The sequence below is a fragment of the Solea senegalensis genome, linkage group LG8 (assembly GCF_019176455.1).
Source record: "Solea senegalensis isolate Sse05_10M linkage group LG8, IFAPA_SoseM_1, whole genome shotgun sequence".
Classification (NCBI taxonomy): Eukaryota; Metazoa; Chordata; class Actinopteri; order Pleuronectiformes; family Soleidae; genus Solea; species Solea senegalensis.
In genome coordinates, this window is record NC_058028.1 from 3,735,467 (window position 1) to 3,758,470 (window position 23,004).

Genomic DNA, 23,004 nt, shown 5'->3' on the forward strand with positions numbered 1-23,004 from the left:
TCTAGATCAGGATTTAAATATTTGGGTATTAACATAACCCCTCCATTTAAAAACCTTTTTGATGTAAATTTTGCCCCACTCATTTCTAAACTCAAGTCGGACTTACAAAGATGGGATGTTTTACATCTGACATCTGACAGAGTGAACTTTGTTGGCTCTGCCAAACTTAAGAGGTTATTACTGGGCAGCAAATGTCCACAAAATAGCATACTGGATTCAATCTCCAGGTATGGACTGGTGTGATCTGGAGGGCATGTTATGCACATCATCGTCCCTCCTTGCCCTGGTTTCATCTAATCTTCCTGTGAAGATTTTGAGGTTTACATCCAACCCTGTGGTAATATATACCTTCAAAATATGGTCTCAATACCGGAGGCCGCATAACCTGAGGGAAACTCTTTTGACCTACACTCGGCTATGTAACAATCACAACTTCTTACCAGCCAAATTTTATCACAGATTTGTAGCATGGCATGGAAAAGGAATCATGAGGTTCAGTGATCTATATATAAATGGAACCTTTTCTAGTTTTGAGGATTTGCGTTCCAAATATGACCTCCAACAGAAGGCCCGTAAACCCCATTCGCTAGGAGCCATAGCCCACAGTTTGCAGATTTAATTTGAAAGTTCCTTTTTGGCTAAGGGTTTTTACTCTGCACTGTTACATGATGATCATGTCAATGGACAATGCCAAGCTGGATGAGATTAAAATAAATGGCAGAAAGAACTTGGAATTGAAATCTCAGAAGATATTTGGACTGAAGCTTTGACAAGAGTAAACAATAGCACTTCCTGTGCAAGACTGAGTCTAATTCAGTTTAAGGTAGTACATCGCTTGCATTAGCGTAGAGCCAAAATTTCTTCCTTTTACCCAAATGTTGGTAGCAATTGTATCAGATGTCATGTTAGTGTGGCAGATTTGACACACATGTTTTGGTCTTGCCATTTGCTAACAGGGTATTGGGCTGACATATTTGTGTACTGTCTAAAGTTCTTGGAGTCACTTTACAACCTTGTGCAATGATAGCATTATTTGGTGTAATAAATGAGGAAACAAACTTGACCAAGAAGCAACTCAACATCATGGCATTTGTTTCTTTGCTGGCGCGAAAGCAAATATTACTTCATTGGAAGTCAAATACACTGCCCACTGTAGCACAGTAGCTAAAAGAAGGCATGCTATTTTTACATTTGGAGAAGATTAAATTTGTCTCCAAGAGCTTCCCAACACTTCTTAAGCAATTTTAGGAGTCTATATTCTTGCGGCCTGGGACCACACTAAGGTTCACTTGGCCGGTCATACAGACCTCTGAAGTCATGTTGTCCCTCATTGGAATCCTGTTCATTTATTTGTGTTTTAATTTTGTTTAAGTGCACCTGTGTGTATAAACAAAGCAAAAAGAATGAAAATCTTTTGTAACTTTGCTATTAAATCATTGTTACTACCCTTGGTTTTTCAATAAAAGGATTTATATATATAAAAAAAGAACAATAAACTATCCCAATGAAATGGGGGGTGTAGTGAAATGGCTGGAGTTTGCTTGTTGTAATCAATTTAATTTTTAAGTATTTTGAGATAAATTGCATATTATCTTTTTGGTGAAAGAGTCTGTGCCGAGCAGGTGTGATACTAGTCCAGCAGAGAAGCTGTGACAGTTCTCTGAGGGTTTTTAACCTTCATGTGATAGGTCATGCTAATTCAATGAGTAATGGAGTCAGTTTATTTAATAATACAAACACGTACATCCATAACCTGTCTTATAACAGCATTTTTACAAAACAGGCATAACCTTTATGAATATATATCGGAAGTTGGTCTCGATGTGATGAATAAAAAGTGATCAGAGACAATGAAAAGAGAGAGGTCCTGCTGCTGAGGTTGAAATATGAAACAATATTGTTCATAAATTTGCCAGGATTACATTCATTGATTTAAAGATATTTGAGCATTTATCTTGTTCTTGCCATATGACTTATAATTAGATGTTTCTATGAAGGCAAGACAATTCATTTGTTCAGCACATATTCATTCACAGCAGTAACTCAAAAGAGGCAGACGTGTTATTTTCTGTAGTTTTCACAGGTCAGTCACAATTAATTTGACAATTGTTTCTTATACAAACCACAAAGAACAAAGCTTCTCAGAGCAACAAAAAACTTTTCATCCCTGAGGCCGTAAATGAGAGGACTCAAACACCTCGGAGAAAGAACGAACACCATGTAGTTAAAGTACCTGACATTAACGTAGAGCACCAGGCTAATGTGAAACACAGCAGCTTCAATGAAAGGACACCACAGCTGGAAAAGACAGAGGAACAGCTGAAAGCCATGAAGAACCACAGTTCTGAGGCCTTTCCATGTCGACTTCCTGTTCTGTCCTGATGCCGCTCTGGCCACCTTCATTATTTTAAAGTATGAGAACATGATAATGAGAACCATGATCAGGAAGTAAAACTGACTTATTGCAGACCTTAGATGACTCTGCCAGTTGTGGAGGATGAAGATATCACTAGAGCACAGAGCACTCTGGGTGTAGAAGCTGCGGTTCACATACGCAAAGAAGATGGAGAGAAAAACCACGCAGGGCAAAGAGCTGACGGCATGAATGATGAGGATGCAGTGCAGAGCGCTGCGTGTGGAGCACAGCTCTCCGTGTCGCAGTGGCATGCAAATGGCCACAAAGCGCTCCAGTGTCATCGCTGTCAGAGTCAGTGGAGTGACAAAAGCGTATAAAGATGTAGCCACATACACCATAAGGCACAACAACATTGGTATGGTGTATTCAAAGTACGTTAAAATGAGCATAACATCACTCAGCATTAAAAAAACACAATCAGACGTGAGAGTCAGTGCAAAGAAGATGTAGCGCATGGTTGTGTAGAAGAAATCTTTCATGAAAAAGACTGTGATCAGCAAAAAGTTAATGCAAAGGAAAAGTGATATGAAAAACTGAACTATAATTAAGTCATCGTTTGCGTACACAGAGGAGTCATTGGCTGCCATTTTCTGTAGTTTTCAGTTAAAGCCAAATATGCATTTTTGAAGAAAGACAGATACGAGTCATTTAGCTCCAACAACAGATCTAGAATAATTCAAGTGCTCAATAAATGTCATTTTGAATCAACTGGTTAAAATTGATAATGAAAACATGTGCATCACTTTAGTGTCTCAAATACAAAAAATACAAAGACTTTCCAAACCGTTCTTGAAAAGTGGTTCACGGTCAGTGTTTTCTACTGAGGTCTGTGCAGCACAGTGAACAACAACTGTGTGTGAAGACTTTATAACAGTAACTACAACACATCACACGTTTACTCAGCAGTGTTGTCATCAACAACAAACCTCACAGGTGATGGTTACTACAGTTACTGTCTTTGTGAGTTAGAGGAAAGTTTTTTTCTCTACTCACTGTTTACATCATGTTTGGATTACAAACGTACAAGACATTTTAAGGTTATTTTCAATAGCAGATAATGCCTGTACACCAGTGTATTATCCTGTGCAATAATTAATATTTATAAGTATTTATATTCTGTATACACAATATTCACTATATTTTATCTACCTGCAACATGTGATATTTCTCTAGCCTTCATTCATTGTATTGTATATAACTTTTTTCTGTACATAATGCACAGAGACTGTAGTCCTTTTTAATTTTATTCTATTTTTACCTTTTCATACTTCATACTTGGCCCTAATACGCCGTAGCTTAGAGCTTATATTTTGAACAACACAATAATGACGTATATCCACCGGCTCTACTCGCCTCGCCTCGCCACGGCATGGTTTAAGTAGCGTATCCACTAGCATAGTACCTGCTATCAGGTACTATATTTAGTGCCTGCTCAGGCGAGGTTCCAAAAGTGTGCTGAGTAGGTACAATGCGATGATTGGTCAGACTGCTGGCTACTGACTGGCCAGAGTGCCATCACAGGAAGAGACGTCCCACACACAAATTAAGCCAAACAGCGCAGAACTGTAGATCAGTTAAAACTACTAAGTCAGCTTGTTTATTAAGCAATTTTCTGACCCATGTCGGCGACAAAAACATAATATCCATAAGTCCTTGCATCCCAGACCTCACAGAACGCTACACTTTCCTCACTTGTTCATGGAGATTGCAGTTATAGTCCATTGATGGTTCTCCATTCACTTCCTGCTCTGGAGGGGCCCCAACCACCAGTAGTGGCAGTCACACCTCACGCCCAAACATCAGTGATTCAGTGGTGCACTTGGTTGACACCTGCATGTTGGATGTTTGCGCCCACCTTCTCAAACGGCGCCCCCACCTGGTACTCATCCCCTCGGGCGGTGCAGGGTCTTGGCTACCCTGAAATGTCCTTACACCACCAAACTGTGGACCAGCTTTAGTATGTGCCTCCACAGACTCTGAGGACCCATGAGCTGGAGAATATTGCGTTGGCTTCCCGGTGGTTTCCAGCGAAGGTACAGAAGGCCATCTTGGGCTACAATGGAGGGCCACTAGCAGTACAACTCCTTGGTATCCAGGTCCAGCAAGTATTGCATTTCTGTAATACTTGTTATACAGTAAATCACTCTAAGTTTTTTTGCGTGGACATGTTGCTTCACTGTTTGTGTGTACGCAAAATTACTGTATAGAATATTTTATCAGCTGGTATTGCTAACAATGTTGAGCCTGCAATCAGAAAGATTGTGTCCATTAGTTTTTCTCCAGGCTCTTGTAAACTTTCAGTGACTCCCTGGAGTAAAACGAATGGAAGTTCGTCGATCTCGCGCCGGCGGCTTTCTCATCGCCTAATTGAGGATTGTTATGCCTGTTAACTTGTGTGTGTTCAAAATAAAACGTTTTACTTACCACCGTCCTGCATTTGGGTCCAGTCCTGTACGTTACACTGAGGGTTTTTAACCTTCATGTGAGAGGTAATGTTAACTCAATGAGTAATGGAGTCAGTTTATTTAATTATACACACACATACATCCAAAACCTGGTTTATAACCATTCATCGTCAAAACAGGCATAACTTTTATGAATATATATCAGAAGGTGGTCTTAATGTTCGTACACTCAAAAGATTTTCAGAACAGCGATGAATAAAAAGTGATCAAAAACTATGACAATAGAGAGGTCCTACAGCTGAGGTCGGAATATGAGCAAATATTTTTCATAAATCTGCAAGGATTACGTTTTCATTGATTTTAAGTGTCAGTGTCTTTGGACACATATTTGAGCATTTATATTTTTTTTGCCATATGACTTATAATGAGGTGTTTCTATGAAGGCAAGACAATTCGAATGAATATGTACAGCACATTTACACTCACAGCAGTAACTGTTTTACAGAAATAAAAAGAGGCAGACATAAGACTTCAGTTTTCACAGGTCAGTCACAATTAATTTGACAATTGTTTCTTATACAAACCACAAAGAACAAAGCTTCTCAGAGCAACAAAAAACTTCTCATCCCTGAGGCCGTAAATGAGAGGACTCAAACACCTCGGAGAAAGAATGAACATTATGTAGTTAAAGTACCTGATATTAATGTAGAGCACCAGGTTAATCTGAAGCACAGCAGCTTCAATGAAAGGACACCACAGCTGGAAAAGACAGAGGAGCAGCTGAAAGCCATGAAGAACCACAGTTCTGAGGCCTTTCCATGTCGACTTCCTGTTCTGTCCTGATGCAGCTCTGGCCACCTTCATTATTTTAAAGTATGAGAACATGATAATGAGAACCATGATCAGGAAGTAAAACTGACTTATTGCAGACCTTAGATGACTCTGCCAGTTGTGGAGAACGAAGATATCCATAGAGCACAAAGCACTCTGGGTGTAGAAGCTGCGGTTCACATACGCAAAGAAGATGGAGAGAAAAACCACATCGGGCAGAGTGCTGATGGCATGAATGATGAGGATGCAGGGCAGAGCGCTGCGTGTGGAGCACAGCTCTCCGTGTCGCAGTGGCATGCAAATGGCCACAAAGCGCTCCAGTGTCATCGCTGTCAGAGTCAGTGGCGTGACAAAAGCGTATAAAGATGCAGCCACATACACCATAAGGCACAACAACATTGGTATGGTGAATTCAAAGTACGTTAAAATGAGCAGAACATCACTCAGCATTAAAAAAACACAATCAGACGTGAGAGTCAGTGCAAAGAAGATGTAGCGCATGGTTGTGTAGAAGAAATCCTTCATGAAAAAGACTGTGATCAGCAAAAAGTTAATGCAAAGGAAAAGTGATATGAAAAACTGAACTATAATTAAGTCATCGTTTGCGTACACAGAGGAGTCATTGGCTGCCATTTGCTGTAGTTTTCAGTTAAAGCCAAATATGCATTTTTAAAGAAAGACAGATACGAGTCATTTAGCTCCAACAACAGATCTAGAATAATTCAAGTGCTCAATAAATGTCATTTTGAATCAACTGGTTAAAATTGATAATGAAAACATGTGCATCACTTTAGTGTCTCAAATACAAAAAAATACAAAGACTTTCCAAACCGTTCTTGAAAAGTGGTTCACGGTCAGTGTTTTCTACTGAGGTCTGTGCAGCACAGTGAGCAACAACTGTGTGTGAAGACTTTATAACAGTAACTACAACACATCACACGTTTACTCAGCAGTGTTGTCATCAACAACAAACCTCACAGGTGATGGTTACTACAGTTGCTGTCTTTGTGAGTTAGAGGAAAGTTTTTTTCTCTACTCACTGTTTACATCATGTTTGGATTACAAACGTACAAGACATTTTAAGGTTATTTTCAATAGCAGATAATGCCTGTACACCAGTGTATTATCCTGTGCAATAATTAATATTTATAAGTATTTATATTCTGTATACACAATATTCACTATATTTTATCTACCTGCAACGTGTGATATTTCTCTAGCCTTCATTCATTGTATTGTATATAACTTTTTTCTGTACATAATGCACAGAGACTGTAGTCCTTTTTAATTTTATTCTATTTTTACCTTTTCATACTTCATACTTGGCCCTAATACGCCGTAGCTTAGAGCTTATATTTTGAACAACACAATAATGGCGTATATCCACCGGCTCTACTCGCCTCGCCTCGCCACGGCATGGTTTAAGTAGCGTATCCACTAGCATAGTACCTGCTATCAGGTACTATTTTTAGTGCCTGCTCAGGCGAGGTTCCAAAAGTGTGCTGAGTAGGTACAATGCGATGATTGGTCAGACTGCTGGCTACTGACTGGCCAGAGTGCCATCACAGGAAGAGGCGTCCCACACACAAATTAAGCCAAACAGCGCAGAACTGTAGATCAGTTAAAACTACTAAGTCAGCTTGTTTATTAAGCAATTCTCTGACCCATGTCGGCGAAAAAAACATAATATCCATAAGTCCTTGCATCCCAGACCTCACAGAACGCTACACTTTCCTCACCTGTTCATGGAGATTGCAGTTATAGTCCATTGATGGTTCTCCATTCACTTCCTGCTCTGGAGGGGCCCCAACCACCAGTAGTGGCAGTCACACCTCACGCCCAAACATCAGTGATCCAGTGGTGCACTTGGTTGACACCTGCATGTTGGATGTTTGCGCCCACCTTCTCAAACGGCGCCCCCACCTGGTACTCATCCCCTCGGGCGGTGCAGGGTCTTGGCTACCCTGAAATGTCCTTACACCACCAAACTGTGGACCAGCTTTAGTATGTGCCTCCACATAACCCCTCCATTTAAAAACCTTTTTGATGTAAATTTTGCCCCACTCATTTCTAAACTCAAATCGGACTTACAAAGATGGGATGTTTTACATCTGCCATCTGACAGAGTGAACTCTGTTGGCTCTGCCAAACTTAAGAGGTTATTACTGGGCAGCAAATGTCCACAAAATAGCATACTGAGTTCAATCTCCAGGTATGGACTGGTGTGACCTGGAGGGCATGTCATGCACATCATCGTCCCTCCTTGCCCTGGTTTCATCTAATCTTCCTGTGAAGATTTTGAGGTTTACATCCAACCCTGTGGTAATATTTACCTTCAAAATATGGTCTCAATACCGGAGGCCGCATAACCTGAGGGAAACTCTTTTGACCTACACTCGGCTATGTAACAATCACAACTTCTTACCAGCCACATTTGATCACAGATTTGTAGCATGGCATGGAAAAAGAATCATGAGGTTCAGTGATCTATATATAAATGGAACCTTTTCTAGTTTTGAGGATTTGCGTTCCAAATATGACCTCCAACAGAAGGCCCGTAAACCCCATTCGCTAGGAGCCATAGCCCACAGTTTGCAGATTTAATTTGAAAGTTCCTTTTTGGCTAAGGGTTTTTACTCTGGGGGGTGGAGTGGCTCAGTGGTTAAGACCGGTACCCTATGTGCGAAAAACATCATTGTCGCAATGGTCGCAAGTTCGATTCCACCCCTCGCTGATTGTACTCAATTCCATTGTAAGTCGCTTTGGATAAAAGTGTCTGCTAAATGACATGTAATGTAATGTAATGTACTCTGCACTGTTACATGATGATCATGTCAATGGACAATGCCAAGCTGGACGAGATTAAAATAAATGGCAGAAAGAACTTGGAATTGAAATCTCAGAAGATATTTGGACTGAAGCTTTGACAAGAGTAAACAATAGCACTTCCTGTGCAAGACTGAGTCTAATTCAGTTTAAGGTAGTACATCGCTTGCATTAGCGTAGAGCCAAAATTTCTTCCTTTTACCCAAATGTTGGTAGCAATTGTATCAGATGTCATGTCAGTGTGGCAGATTTGACACACATGTTTTGGTCTTGCCATTTGCTAACAGGGTATTGGGCTGACATATTTGTGTACTGTCTAAAGTTCTTGGAGTCACTTTACAACCTTGTGCAATGATAGCATTATTTGGTGTACCAAATGAAGAAACAAACATGACCAAGAAGCAACTCAACATCATGGCATTTGTTTCTTTGCTGGCGCGAAAGCAAATATTACTTCATTGGAAGTCAAATACACTGCCCACTGTAGCACAGTAGCTAGAAGAAGGCATGCTATTTTTACATTTGGAGAAGATTAAATTTGTCTCCAAGAGCTTCCCAACACTTCTAAAGCAATTTTAGGAGTCTATATTCTTGCGGCCTGGGACCACACTAAGGTTCACTTGGCCGGTCATACAGACCTCTGAAGTCATGTTGTCCCTCATTGGAATCCTGTTCATTTATTTGTGTTTTAATTTTGTATAAGTGCACCTGTGTGTATAAACAAAGCAAAAAGAATGAAAATCTTTTGTAACTTTGCTATTACATCATTGTTACTACCCTTGGTTTTTCAATAAAAGGATTTATATAAAAAAAAAAAAAACAATAAACTATCCCAATGAAATGGGGGGTGTAGTGAAATGGCTGGAGTTTGCTTGTTGTAATCAATTTAATTTTTAAGTATTTTGAGATAAATTGCATATTATCTTTTTGGTGAAAGAGTATGTGCCGAGCAGGTGTGATACTAGTCCAGCAGAGAAGCTGTGACAGTTCTCTGAGGGTTTTTAACCTTCATGTGAGAGGTCATGCTAATTCAATGAGTAATGGAGTCAGTTTATTTAATAATACAAACACGTACATTCATAACCTGTATTATAACAGCATTTTTACAAAACAGGCATAACCTTTATGAATATATATCAGAAGTTGGTCTCAATGTGATGAATAAAAAGTGATCAGAGACAATGAAAAGAGAGAGGTCCTGCTGCTGAGGTTGAAATATGAAACAATATTGTTCATAAATTTGCCAGGATTACGTTCATTGATTTAAAGATATTTGAGCATTTATCTTGTTCTTGCCATATGACTTATAATTAGATGTTTCTATGAAGGCAAGACAATTCATTTGTTCAGCACATATTCATTCACAGCAGTAACTCAAAAGAGGCAGACGTGTTATTTTCTGTAGTTTTCACACGTCAGTCACAGTTAATTTGACAATTGTTTCTTATACAAACCACAAAGAACAAAGCTTCTCAGAGCAACAAAAAACTTTTCATCCCTGAGGCCGTAAATGAGAGGACTCAAACACCTCGGAGAAAGAACGAACACCATGTAGTTAAAGTACCTGACATTAACGTAGAGCACCAGGCTAATGTGAAACACAGCAGCTTCAATGAAAGGACACCACAGCTGGAAAAGACAGAGGAGCAGCTGAAAGCCATGAAGAACCACAGTTCTGAGGCCTTTCCATGTCGACTTCCTGTTCTGTCCTGATGCAGCTCTGGCCACCTTCATTATTTTAAAGTATGAGAACATGATAATGAGAACCATGATCAGGAAGTAAAACTGACTTATTGCAGACCTTAGATGACTCTGCCAGTTGTGGAGAACGAAGATATCCATAGAGCACAAAGCACTCTGGGTGTAGAAGCTGCGGTTCACATACGCAAAGAAGATGGAGAGAAAAACCACATCGGGCAGAGTGCTGATGGCATGAATGATGAGGATGCAGCGCAGAGCGCTGCGTGTGGAGCACAGCTCTCCGTGTCGCAGTGGCATGCAAATGGCCACAAAGCGCTCCAGTGTCATCGCTGTCAGAGTCAGTGGAGTGACAAAAGCGTATAAAGATGCAACCACATACACCATAAGGCACAACAACATTGGTATGGAGTATTCAAAGTATGTTAAAATGAGCAGAACATCACTCAGCATTAAAAAAACACAATCAGACATGAGAGTCAGTGCAAAGAAGATGTAGCGCATGGTTGTGTAGAAGAAATCCTTCATGAAAAAGACTGTGATCAGCAAAAAGTTAATGCAAAGGAAAAGTGATATGAAAAACTGAACTATAATTAAGTCATCGTTTGCGTACACAGAGGAGTCATTGGCTGCCATTTTCTGTAGTTTTCAGTTAAAGCCAAATATGCATTTTTAAAGACAGACAGATACGAGTCATTTAGCTCCAACAACAGATCTAGAATAATTCAAGTGCTCAATAAATGTCATTTTGAATCAACTGGTTAAAATTGATAATGAAAACATGTGCATCACTTTAGTGTCTCAAATACAAAAAAATACAAACACTTTCCAATCCGTTCTTGAAAAGTGGTTCACGGTCAGTGTTTTCTACTGAGGTCTGTGCAGCACAGTGAGCAACAACTGTGTGTGAAGACTTTATAACAGTAACTACAACACATCACACGTTTACTCAGCAGTGTTGTCATCAACAACAAACCTCACAGGTGATGGTTACTACAGTTACTGTCTTTGTGAGTTAGAGGAAAGTTTTTTTCTCTACTCACTGTTTACATCATGTTTGGATTACAAACGTATTTTTTTACATTTTAAGGTTATTTTCAATTGCAGATAATGCCTGTACACCAGTGTATTATCCTGTGCTATAATTAATATTTATAAGTATTTATATTCTGTATACACAATATTCACTATATTTTATCTACCTGCAACGTGTGATATTTCTCTAGCCTTCTTTCATTGTATTGTATATAACTTTTTTCTGTACATAATGCACAGAGACAGTAGTCCTTTTTTATTTTATTCTATTTTTACCTTTTCATACTTCATACTTGGCCCTAATACGCCGTAGCTTAGAGCTTATATTTTGAACAACACAATAATGGCGTATTTCCACCGGCTTTACTCACCTCGCCTCGCCACGGCATGGTTTAAGTAGCGTATCCACTAGCATAGTACCTGCTATCAGGTACTATTTTTAGTGCCTGCTCAGGCGAGGTTCCAAAAGTGTGCTGAGTAGGTACAATGCGATGATTGGTCAGACTGCTGGCTACTGACTGGCCAGAGTGCCATCACAGGAAGAGACGTCCCACACACAAATTAAGCCAAACAGTGCCGAACTGTAGATCAATTAAAACTACTAAGTCAGCTTGTTTATTAAGCAATTCTCTGACCCATGTCGGCGACACAAATATAATATCCATAAGTCCTTGCATCCCAGACCTCACAGAACGCTACACTTTCCTCACCCGTTCATGGAGATTGCAGTTATAGTCCATTGATGGTTCTCCATTCACTTCCTGCTCTGGAGGGGCCCCAACCACCAGTAGTGGCAGTCACACCTCACGCCCAAACATCAGTGCTCCAGTGGTGCACTTGGTTGACACCTGCATGTTGGATGTTTGCGCCCACCTTCTCAAACGGCGCCCCCACCTGGTACTCATCCCCTCGGGCGGTGCAGGGTCTTGGCTACCCTGAAATGTCCTTACACCACCAAATTGTGGACCAGCTTTAGTATGTGCCTCCACAGGCTCTGAGGACCCAGGAGCTGGAGAATGTTGCGTTTACTTCCCGGTGGTTTCCAGCGAAGGTACAGAAGGCCATCTTGGGCTACAATGGAGGGCCACTAGCAGTACAACTCCTTGGTATCCAGGTCCAGCAAGTATTGCATTTCTGTAATACTTGTTATACAGTAAATCATGTTGCTTCACTGTTTGTGTGTACGCAAAATTACTGTATAGAACATTTTATCAGCTGGTATTGCTAACAATGTTGAGCCTGCAATCAGAAAGATTGTGTCCATTAGTTTTTCTCCAGGCTCTTGTAAACTTTCAGTGACTCCCTGGAGTAAAACGAATGGAAGTTCGTCGATCTCGCGCCGGCGGCATTCTCATCGCCTAATTGAGGATCGTTATGCCTGTTAACTTGTGTGTGTTCAAAATAAAACGTTTTACTTACCACCGTCCTGCATTTGGGTCCAGTCCTGTACGTTACACTGAGGGTTTTTAACCTTCATGTGAGAGGTAATGTTAACTCAATGAGTAATGGAGTCAGTTTATTTAATTATACACACACATACATCCAAAACCTAGTTTATAACCATTCATCGTCAAAACAGGCATAACTTTTATGAATATATATCAGGAGGTGGTCTTAATGTTCGTACACTCAAAAGATTTTCAGAACAGCGATGAATAAAAAGTGATCAAAAACTATGACAATAGAGAGGTCCTACAGCTGAGGTCGGAATATGAGCAAATATTTTTCATAAGGATTACGTTTTCATTGATTTAAAGTGTCAGTGTCTTTGGACACATATTTGAGCATTCATATTTTTTTTGCCATATGACTTATAATTAGGTGTTTCTATGAAGGCAAGACAATTCGAATGAATTTGTACAGCACATTTGCACTCACAGCAGTAACTGTTTTACAGAAATAAAAAGAGGCAGACATAAGACTTCAGTTTTCACAGGTCAGTCACAATTAATTTGACAATTGTTTCTTATACAAACCACAAAGAACAAAGCTTCTCAGAGCAACAAAAAACTTCTCATCCCTGAGGCCGTAAATGAGAGGACTCAAACACCTCGGAGAAAGAATGAACATTATGTAGTTAAAGTACCTGATATTAATGTAGAGCACCAGGTTAATCTGAAGCACAGCAGCTTCAATGAAAGGACACCACAGCTGGAAAAGACAGAGGAGCAGCTGAAAGCCATGAAGAACCACAGTTCTGAGGCCTTTCCATGTCGACTTCCTGTTCTGTCCTGATGCAGCTCTGGCCACCTTCATTATTTTTAAGTATGAGAACATGATAACGATAACCATGACCAGGAAGTAAAACTGACTTATTGCAGACCTAAGATGACCCTGCCAATTGTGGAGGATGAAGATATCACTAGAGCACAGAGCACTCTGGGTGTAGAAGCTGCGGTTCACATACGCAAAGAAAATGGAGAGAACAACCACGCAGGGCAAAGAGCTGACGGCATGAATGATGAGGATGCAGTGCAGAGCGCTGCGTGTGGAGCACAGCTCTCCGTGTCGCAGTGGCATGCAGATGGCCACGAAGCGCTCCAGCGTCATCACTGTCAGAGTCACCGGAGTGACAAAAGTGTGTACAGACAAAGCCATGTACACAATAAGGCACAATGACATATGTATGCTGAAACGAAAGTATATTAAAATGAGCAGAACATCAGTCAGGATTAAAAACACACAATCAGACATAAGAGTCAGTGCAAAGAAGATGTAGCGCATGGTTGTGTAGAAGAAATCCTTCATGAAAAAGACTGTGATCAGCAAAAAGTTGATGCAAAGGAAAAGTGATATGAAAACCTGAACTATAATGACCCTGTCATTGATCACACGCACTGAAGAGTCATTGGCTGCCATTTACTGTGGTTTTCAGTTAAAGCCAAACATGCATTCTTGTTTTTCTTTTAAAGATTCATTTCGCACAGTCAGTGTTTTCTACTGAGGTCTGTGCAGGACAGTGAGCAACAACTGTGTGTGAAGTCTTTATAACAGTAACTACAACACATCACATGTTTACTCACCAGTGTTGTAACTATAGTTACTGTCTTTGTGAGTTAGAGGAAAGTTTTTTTCTCCACATCATGTTTGGATTACAAACATACAAGTTATTTTGAACAGCAGATAATGCCTGTACACCAGTGCATTATCCTGTGCAATAATTAATATTTATAAGTATTTATATTCTGTATACACAATATTCACTATATTTTATTTATACAACTACCTGCAACATGTGATATTTCTCTAGCCTTCATTCATTGTATTGTAAATAACTTTTTTCTGTCATGATCTGTCACTTCCTTTAAGTATCTTGTTCCCTTCCTTGTCTGCGTGCACCTGATCCCTGATTGTGTCTACCATTCATGCATCCTATCACTCCCTAATCAAGCACTGCTTATATTCCCCTCTGTGTCTTGTCTCGTCGCCAGTTCGTTGTAGTTCATAGCTCACATTCCAGCACTCTTGATTCACAGCCATAGTTTAGTTTACTCGTGTTTTTGAACCTTGCCTGCCTTTTTTGACCTTGCCTTTTTGCCTGACGTTTTTGTACCTCTGCCTGATCTCTTTGACCTTCCGTGTACCGAACCTCTGCCTGGAATTAAACTCTGTTACTGACTGATTCGTGTTCTGAGTCCTGCATTTGAGTCCCTTGTTCTGCTCAGCCATAGTTCATGATAGAACGAACTGGCCAGACATGGACTCAGCAGATTCAGACTCGTTTCGCCAAGCCCTTTGCACACAGGGGCAAAAGCTGGCTCAACAGCAGGAACAGCTCACGTCCTTGTGCGCCACGCTGAGAGAACTGGCAGCTCGCCAGGACTCAATGATGACATCTTTGGGCTCACAGTTTCATGAACTACTCTCTCACCTACCATGAGAGGCACCTGCTGAAGCGATGTCGGACCGAGCCTCTCTCCCGGGTCGACATGCAGACGAGCCCCCTGCCAGCACTGGCAGGGGGCTCACTGCGTTCAGGGGACGTGAGATCGTTCCTGACACAGTGTGAGCTGCACTTTGAACTACAGCCATCGGCATTTCCAACAGACTGGTCTAAGGTGGCGTTCATAATCTCCCACCTCACGGGACGTGCAGAGGCGTGGGCTACTGCCGAATGGAGCCGTCGTTCAACAGCCTGCTCTTCACTCATCAGGTTCACATGGGCTCTCGAGCAGATTTTTCAGCACACTGCTCCACGCAGAGAAGCTGCTAGATCGCTGCTCAAGCTAAGGCAAGGAAGGCGCATGGTAACGGACTATGCCATAGGAGGACCAGGAGCGGGGACGTCTTCGGGTTCGAGGAGCAGCCCTGAGGATTGGCCAAGCTACAAACGCCCAACAACCAGCCCGCCTTCCTCTCCTCTTCCTCCTCAGGAGCCTATGCAACTGGGACGCGCTCATCTTTCTGCAGAGGACCGTCTACGTCGACAAAGAGACGGGAGATGCTACTACTGTGGCCAACTGGGTCATGTGGTAAGTGCCTGCCACATCAAGGGGGGCGGAGCACTGCCCAAAAGACTTCTCACGGTGAGTCGAAGCCTGGTGATTAACAGTCCTGCCCAGCACCAGCCACAGGTAAAAATTATTTCTGACTCAGGCTCTATGCTCGTGCCTGTTTTCATAGACTCTGGTGCAGATGCTAGCATTATGAACTCTTCTCTCGCCAGGAAACTCGGACTGAGAGTGTTCACCCACGCCCCCTTGAAGTGCCCTCGAAGTGCCCTAGACTCAATGGCTCATCAAGTTATTTTAGGGCACTCGTGGCTTGTCACCCATAATCCAAATTTTGACTGGGCTAGTGGAAGGTAACCCTGCTGGGGGCCAAAATGTGCCAACATCTGCCTGCCCAAACCCCACAGCTCACTTCCTTGCCGAGGTTTTCTGCAAGGCGAAAGCCACCTCCTTGCCACCTCATCGTCCTTACGATTGTGCCATAGACTTGCTACCCCAGGAACAAGTTGTATTCCCTTTCAGCCCCAGAGCGCAGAGCCATGGAGGACTATGTTAGGGATTCCCTGGCCATCGGTCTCATCCGTCCCTCTTCTTCCCCTGCTGGAGCTGGATTTTTCTTTGTGGAGAAGAAGGATAAGACCCTCCGGCGCTGCATAGACTACCTTGGTCTCAATGCTATCACCATCAAGAACAGGTACCCCCTCCCCCTCATCTCCACAGCCTTTGAACTGTTGGAGGGGGCAAAGATCTTCACTAAACTAGACCTACGTAATGCCTACCATCTTGTCAAGATCAAAGAGGGGGACGAGTGGAAGACCGCTTTCAACACTTCCCCCGGACATTATGAGTATCTGGTTATCCCTTTTGGTTTAACAAATGCACCAGTGGTATTTGGAGGACTATGTTAGGGATTCCCTGGCCATCGGTCTCATCCGTCCCTCTTCTTCCCCTGCTGGAGCTGGATTTTTCTTTGTGGAGAAGAAGGATAAGACCCTCCGGCGCTGCATAGACTACCTTGGTCTCAATGCTATCACCATCAAGAACAGGTACCCCCTCCCCCTCATCTCCACAGCCTTTGAACTGTTGGAGGGGGCAAAGATCTTTACTAAACTAGACCTACGTAATGCCTAATGGTTTCGGCAGTGGCGGATTGGGCCACTCCCACTTCACGTAAAGAGGTTCAGAGGTTTCTGAGGTTTGCTAATTTTTATAGAAAATGTATTCGTAACTACAGCACCATTGCCTCAGCCCTGCATGAACTTTCCTCTACACACAGACCATTTGTCTGGAGCCATGAGTGCGGAACTGCATTTAAGAGCCGTAAGAGGAGCTTCACCTCGGTCCCTGTCCTCATCCTCCCGGACCCCAGCCAGCAGTTTGTGGTAGAGGTAGACGCCTCAGAACTGCTGAACAAAACTATGATATTGGTGACCACAAGCTGCTGACAGTTAAGGTGGCCCTGGAGGAGTGGAGACACTGGCTGGAGGGAGCCTCCCAGCCATTTCAGGTCTGGACCGATCATAAGAATCTGGAGTACCTCAAATCAGCTAAGAGGCTAAATGCAAGGCAAGCTAGATGGGCAATTTTCTTCAGCTGCTTTAACTTTACCCTCTCATACCGACCAGGTTCCAAAAATCTCAAGCCTGACTCCCTGTCCCGTATATTCACCTGTGACCAAATTAATCCTGAACCCAAGACAATCCTTCCCACGACATGTTTCATATCAGTTTTTCATGGGAGATAGAGGGTAAGGTTAAGGCGGCAGCCAAAGGTGTCATTGTTCCTCCTGATTGTCCTGCGGACAAGCTTTTTGTGATCCGGACTCTCAGGGGGGAAGTGATCCATTGGGCTCACACAAACAAGACTGTCTGTCATCCGGGTATAAAGAAAACCTTGTTTGTTATACAGCAATGTTTTGGTGGCTTAAGATGGTCCCAGATGTAACTGATTATGTCAATGCCTGCTCTGTTTGTGCAACTAACAAAGCTTCTCATCAGAGACCGTCAGGAGAACTCAGGCCTTTGCCAATCCCTCAACGCCCCTGTCCCATATTTCCTTGGACTTCGTCACAGGACTCCCACCTTCCTATGGTAACACTGTGGTTTTGACGGTGGTGGACAGATTTTCCAAAATGGTTCACTTTATTCCCCTGCAGAAGCTCCCCTCCGCCAAAGAGGGGAGGTCATGTTGAATAACATTTTCAGGATACATGGTTTCCCTATGGACATTGTTTCAGACAGAGGACCCCAATTTGTCTCACATTTCTGGAAGGAGATCTGCAGTCTTCTTGGGGCCACAGCCAGCCTCTCATCAGGCTTCCACCTACAGACCAACGGCCAATCGGAGCACCTAAACCAGGAGTTGGAGACTGGCCTCCGCATCACCGCCTCCTGGTCCTGGTCCCAAAAACTGGTTTGGGTGGAGATGGCACACAACTCACTCCCCTGTTCATCCACTGGTCTGTCCACACTGTTCACGGCTACCAACCATCTCTCTTCCCCTCCACAGACTCTGAATCCTCTGTGCCCACCGCATTGGCCTTGGTGAGACGCTGCAAGAGAACCTGGGAGTGGGCCCACCAGAACCTCCCTCGGCAGTCCAAATCCTACAAGGCTGCCACGGATTGCAAGAGGACCCCTGCCCCACACTATCACAGCGGCCAAAGAGTGTGGTTATCAACCAAGAACCTGCCTCTTTGGGTGGAGTCCAAGAAGCTTGCTCCCAGGTTTGTCGGTCCATTTCCCATCGCCAAGGTGATCAACCCTGTCTCTGTCCAGCTCAAACTACCAAGGTCAATGACGTGGAAGGTCACCTTCCAGGTTCATCTTGGACCCTTCCCTCATCCAGGACTTTCGTGCCGCCCACCCGGAAGCGCCTGGGCCTTCAGGAGCCGGCCCTTGAGGGGGGGTACTGTCATGATCTGTCACTTCCGTTAAGTATCTTGTTTTGTTTCTCCCTTCATGTCTTGTCTTCCTGTTTTATTTTGAAATCACTCACCCTTGTCTCTGTTTCAGGTTCCTTTCTACCCCGCCCCCACCTGATCCCTGATTGTGTCTACCACACCTGCATCCTATCACTCCCTAATCAAGCACTGCTTATATTCCCCTCTGTGTCTTGGCTCATCGCCAGTTCGTTGTATTTCATAGCTCACGTTTCCAGCACTCTTGATTCACAGCCATAGTTTAGTCTACTCGTGTTTTTGGCCAGAGTGCCATCACAGGAAGAGACGTCCGACACAATAATTAAGCCAAACAGCGCAGAACTGTAGATCAGTTAAAACTACTAAGTCGGCTTGTTTATTAATCGATTCTCTGACCCATGTCGGCGACACAAACATAATATCCATAAGTCCTTGCATCCCAGACCTCACAGGACGCTACGCTTTCCTCACCCGTTCATGGAGATTGCTGTTATAGTCCATCGATGGTTCTCCATTCACTTCCTGCTCCGGAGGGGCCCCAACCACCAGTACTGGCAGTCACAGCTCATGCCCAAACATCAGTGCTCCAGTGGTGCACTTGGTTGACACCTGCATGTTGGATGTTTGCACCCACCTTCTCAAACGGCGCCCCCTCCTTGTACTCATCCCCTCAGGCGGTGCAGGGTCTTGGCTACTCTGAAATGTCCTGACACCACCAAACCGTGGACCAGCTTTAGTATGTGCCTCCACAGGCTCTGAGGACCCAGGAGCTGGAGAATGTTGCGTTTACTTCCCGGTGGTTTCCAGCGAAGGTACAGAAGGCCATCTTGGGCTACAATGGAGGGCCACTAGCAGTACAACGCCTTGGTATCCAGGTCCAGCAAGTATTGCATTTCTGTAATGCTTGTAATGCGTGGATATGTTGCTTCACTGTTTGTGTGTACGCAAAAATTACCGTATAGAACCTTTTTATCAGCTTGTATTGCTAACAATGTTGAGCCTGCAATCAGAAAGATTGTGTCCATTAGTTTTTCTCCAGGCTCTTGTAAACTTTCAGTGACTCTCTGGAGTTTGTCGATCTCGCGCCACCGGCTTTCTTATCGCCTACTTGAGGATTGTCATGCCTGTTAACTTGTGTGTGTTCAAAATAAAACTTCTTTCTTACCACCGTCCTGCATTTGGGTCCAGTCCTGTACGTTACACTGAGGGTTTTAAACCTTCATGTGAGTAATGGAGTCAGTTTATTTAATTATACACACATATATCCAAAACTTGCTTAATAACCATTCATCGTCATAACAGGCATAACTTTTATGAATATATATCAGAAGGTGGTCTTAATGTTAATACACTCACAAGATTTTCACAACAGTGATGAATAAAAAGTGATCACATACAATGACAATAGAGAGATCCTACAGCTGAGGTCGGAATATGAGCAAATATTGTTCATAAATCAGCAAGGATTATATTTTCATTGATTTAAAGTGTCAGTGTCTTTGGACACATATATTTGGGTATATATGTTGTTTTTGCCATATGACTTATAATTAGGTGTTTCTATGAAGGCAAGACAAATTCAAATGAATTTGTACAGCACATTTGCACTCACAGCAGTAACTGTTTTACAGAAATAAAAAGAGGCAGACTTCAGTTTTCACAGGTCAGTCACAATTAATTTGACAATTGTTTCTTATACAAACCACAAAGAACAATGCTTCTCAGAGCAACGAAAAACTTTTCATCCCTGAGGCCATAAATGAGAGGACTCAAACACCTCGGAGAAAGAATGAACATTATGTAGTTAAAGTACCTGATATTAACGTAGAGCATCAGGTTAATCTGAAGCACAGCCGCTTCAATGAAAGGACACCACAGCTGGAAAAGACAGAGGAACAGCTGAAAGCCATGAAGAACCACAGTTCTGAGGCCTTTCCATGTTGACTTCCTGTTCTGTCCTGATGCAGCTCTGGCCACCTTCATTATTTTAAAGTATGAGAACATGATAATGATAACCATGATCAGGAAGTAAAACTGACTTATTGCAGACCTAATGTGACCCTGCCAGGTGTGGAGGATGAACTTCTCTTCGAAGCACATGTCGCTTTTGGTGTAAAAGCTGTGGCTCGCAGAAGCAAAGAAGATGGAGAGAACAACCACGCAGGGCAAAGAGCTGACGCCGTGAATGATGAGGATGCAGTGCAGAGCGCTGCGTGTGGAGCACAGCTCTCTGTGTCGCAGTGGCATGCAAATGGCCACGAAGCGCTCCAGCGTCATCACTGTCAGAGTCACCGGAGTGACAAAAGTGTGTACAGACAAAGCCACGTACACAATAAGGCACAATGACATATGTATGCTGAAACGAAAGTATATTAAAATGAGCAGAACATCAGTCAGGATTAAAAACACACAATCAGACATAAGAGTCAGTGCAAAGAAGATGTAGCGCATGGTTGTGTAGAAGAAATCCTTCATGAAAAAGACTGTGATCAGCAAAAAGTTGATGCAAAGGAAAAGTGATATGAAAACCTGAACTATAATGACCCTGTCATTGATCACACGCACTGAAGAGTCATTGGCTGCCATTTACTGTGGTTTTCAGTTAAAGCCAAACGTGCATTCTTGTTTTTCTTTTAAAGATTCATTTCGCACACTCATTGTTTTCTGCTGAGCTCTGTGCAGCACAGTGAGCAACAAGTGTGTGTAAAGACTTTATAACAGTAAGTACAACACATCACAAGTTCACTCACCAGTGTTGTCATCAACGGCAAACCTCACAGGTGATGGTAACTATAGTTACTGTCTTTGTGTTGGAGTTAGAGAAAAACATTCCTCTAACTCCAACTTAAAGGTGATACACTATATGTAAAATATATACAACAGCAGTTTTTCCATTTTTCAAACTTTTACTGCAAACAAAACTCAGACCATTATAGAACATGGTTGCCAAAGGTCCGTAACACAGAAACACAGAGCTGAACTTAAAGTGGACCGGTATTGATTGGGACACAGTAACTTCTTAATTTTAATATTGAATTCCAGTGTTAATGGAACACAGCATTATATCAGGGAGTGAGTCTCTACAGAGTCAGCCATATTTTTGCAACAAAAACCCCAAACTAAGCTTACACACAAACTGAAGCATCATGCTAAGGTTCCTCTAAGGTAGTGTTAGCTTATTGATAGCACTAACACTAGTTTAGCAAGAACGTTAGCATGATGCTAGCAACATTTTCTGTAACTACACCTAAAACAATAGGCTGAACACATTTTGTGTGTTTAAAATCTAAAATCTTTAACTTTTCAATGTACTGTAAGTAAAATACAATAGTGTGGCAGGACGAGGAAGGCGGAGAGGCAGGTTATTTTCACAAGTTCATTGCCTGGATGCAGGAACACCCCATACAGCAAGTATATATATGTATGTCCTCTGAACACGCACTTACCCATAATCCAACTGGGTGAGAGAACACACCCCTGAGTGCCTGTCACATAGAGCGGTTGTCCAAGGACCAACTCCACGGGTGAGGCATCCAGGTCCTCTTTGCTGAGCGTAGTCTAAGCATCACTCAAAGCAAACGATCTACCCAGTTAGCATCTGAGAGTGCAACACGCAACAACGCCTTAAGCAACCGGTGAAAGCGTTCACACAGGCCGTTAGCCTGGGGATGGTACGTGGTAGTACGGTAAACCAGAGTCCTTGTCAGTGCTGACCACAGTTCCGAAACAAACTGAGAGCCTCTGTCAGAAGTGATGTCTGATAGGGTACCGTAAAGTGCGACCCAAGAGAGAAACACACGTGGCACGTCCGTGGATGTCATGGGGGACAGAGGAACCGCCTCTGGCCACCTGGTGGTCCGATCCACCATTGTGAGCAGGTGCGTAAAATCCTGGGAGGGAGGCAGAGGTCCCACTAGGGCATCATGTACATGGTCAAAACACCTAGCCGCAATCGAAAACAGCTCGAGGGGCACCCTAGTGTGATGGTGAACTTTAGCGCACTGACATGCCAAGCACACAGCCGCCCACTCCTTGACCTCTTTGCAAATGCCCCCAGCCTCACTGACGCCGGTACTCTTGGATGAGAGACAGAGAAAGTCCGCCACCGGTTGCCTTGCACCTTAGAAGGCAAAGAAACCGCACCCTGCGACAAATATAGTATAGTATAGTACTGAACTAATAGTGTTATGTTTATGCAAATATAATTTAAAGTAAAAGTGAAAGTAGGGGGGAAAATGATGCGTTCCAGATGTAGTTGGCTGTTGGAAGTTCTGACTTTAGGGGCGTTCCTATTGAAAGAAGTCAGTTTTCCAACTATAGGAGCAACCTCACAAACCCCAACATGAAATTCCAAAGTTGGCTGCCACCACTGCTGTTACTATTTTCTTAAGTAAATCACTCTAAGATTTTTATGCGTGGACA

The 23,004-nt window shown here is 42.8% G+C and overlaps 5 protein-coding genes across 5 annotated transcripts; all 5 read right to left on the reverse strand.

Moving 5' to 3' along the window:
- Positions 1–1,698: 1,698 nt before the first annotated feature.
- LOC122773929 (odorant receptor 131-2-like) lies at positions 1,699–3,267 on the reverse strand. The gene has a single exon (XM_044032922.1). It carries the CDS (start codon positions 3,001–3,003, stop codon positions 2,095–2,097), a length of 909 nt encoding a protein of 302 aa, XP_043888857.1. The 5' UTR covers positions 3,004–3,267; the 3' UTR covers positions 1,699–2,094.
- A 1,649-nt stretch (positions 3,268–4,916) lies between these two features.
- Positions 4,917–6,600, reverse strand: LOC122773926 (odorant receptor 131-2-like). The gene has a single exon (XM_044032919.1). It carries the CDS (start codon positions 6,283–6,285, stop codon positions 5,377–5,379), a length of 909 nt encoding a protein of 302 aa, XP_043888854.1. The 5' UTR covers positions 6,286–6,600; the 3' UTR covers positions 4,917–5,376.
- A 2,907-nt stretch (positions 6,601–9,507) lies between these two features.
- On the reverse strand, positions 9,508–11,373 carry LOC122773928 (odorant receptor 131-2-like). Its single transcript, XM_044032921.1, has one exon. The coding sequence runs from the start codon at positions 10,810–10,812 to the stop codon at positions 9,904–9,906; it is 909 nt and encodes a 302-aa protein (XP_043888856.1). The 5' UTR covers positions 10,813–11,373; the 3' UTR covers positions 9,508–9,903.
- A 1,337-nt stretch (positions 11,374–12,710) lies between these two features.
- Positions 12,711–14,175, reverse strand: LOC122773923 (odorant receptor 131-2-like). The gene has a single exon (XM_044032915.1). It carries the CDS (start codon positions 14,068–14,070, stop codon positions 13,159–13,161), a length of 912 nt encoding a protein of 303 aa, XP_043888850.1. The 5' UTR covers positions 14,071–14,175; the 3' UTR covers positions 12,711–13,158.
- Positions 14,176–19,804: 5,629 nt separating this feature from the next.
- On the reverse strand, positions 19,805–21,255 carry LOC122773924 (odorant receptor 131-2-like). The gene has a single exon (XM_044032917.1). It carries the CDS (start codon positions 21,166–21,168, stop codon positions 20,257–20,259), a length of 912 nt encoding a protein of 303 aa, XP_043888852.1. The 5' UTR covers positions 21,169–21,255; the 3' UTR covers positions 19,805–20,256.
- Between the last annotated feature and the right edge of the window lie 1,749 nt (positions 21,256–23,004).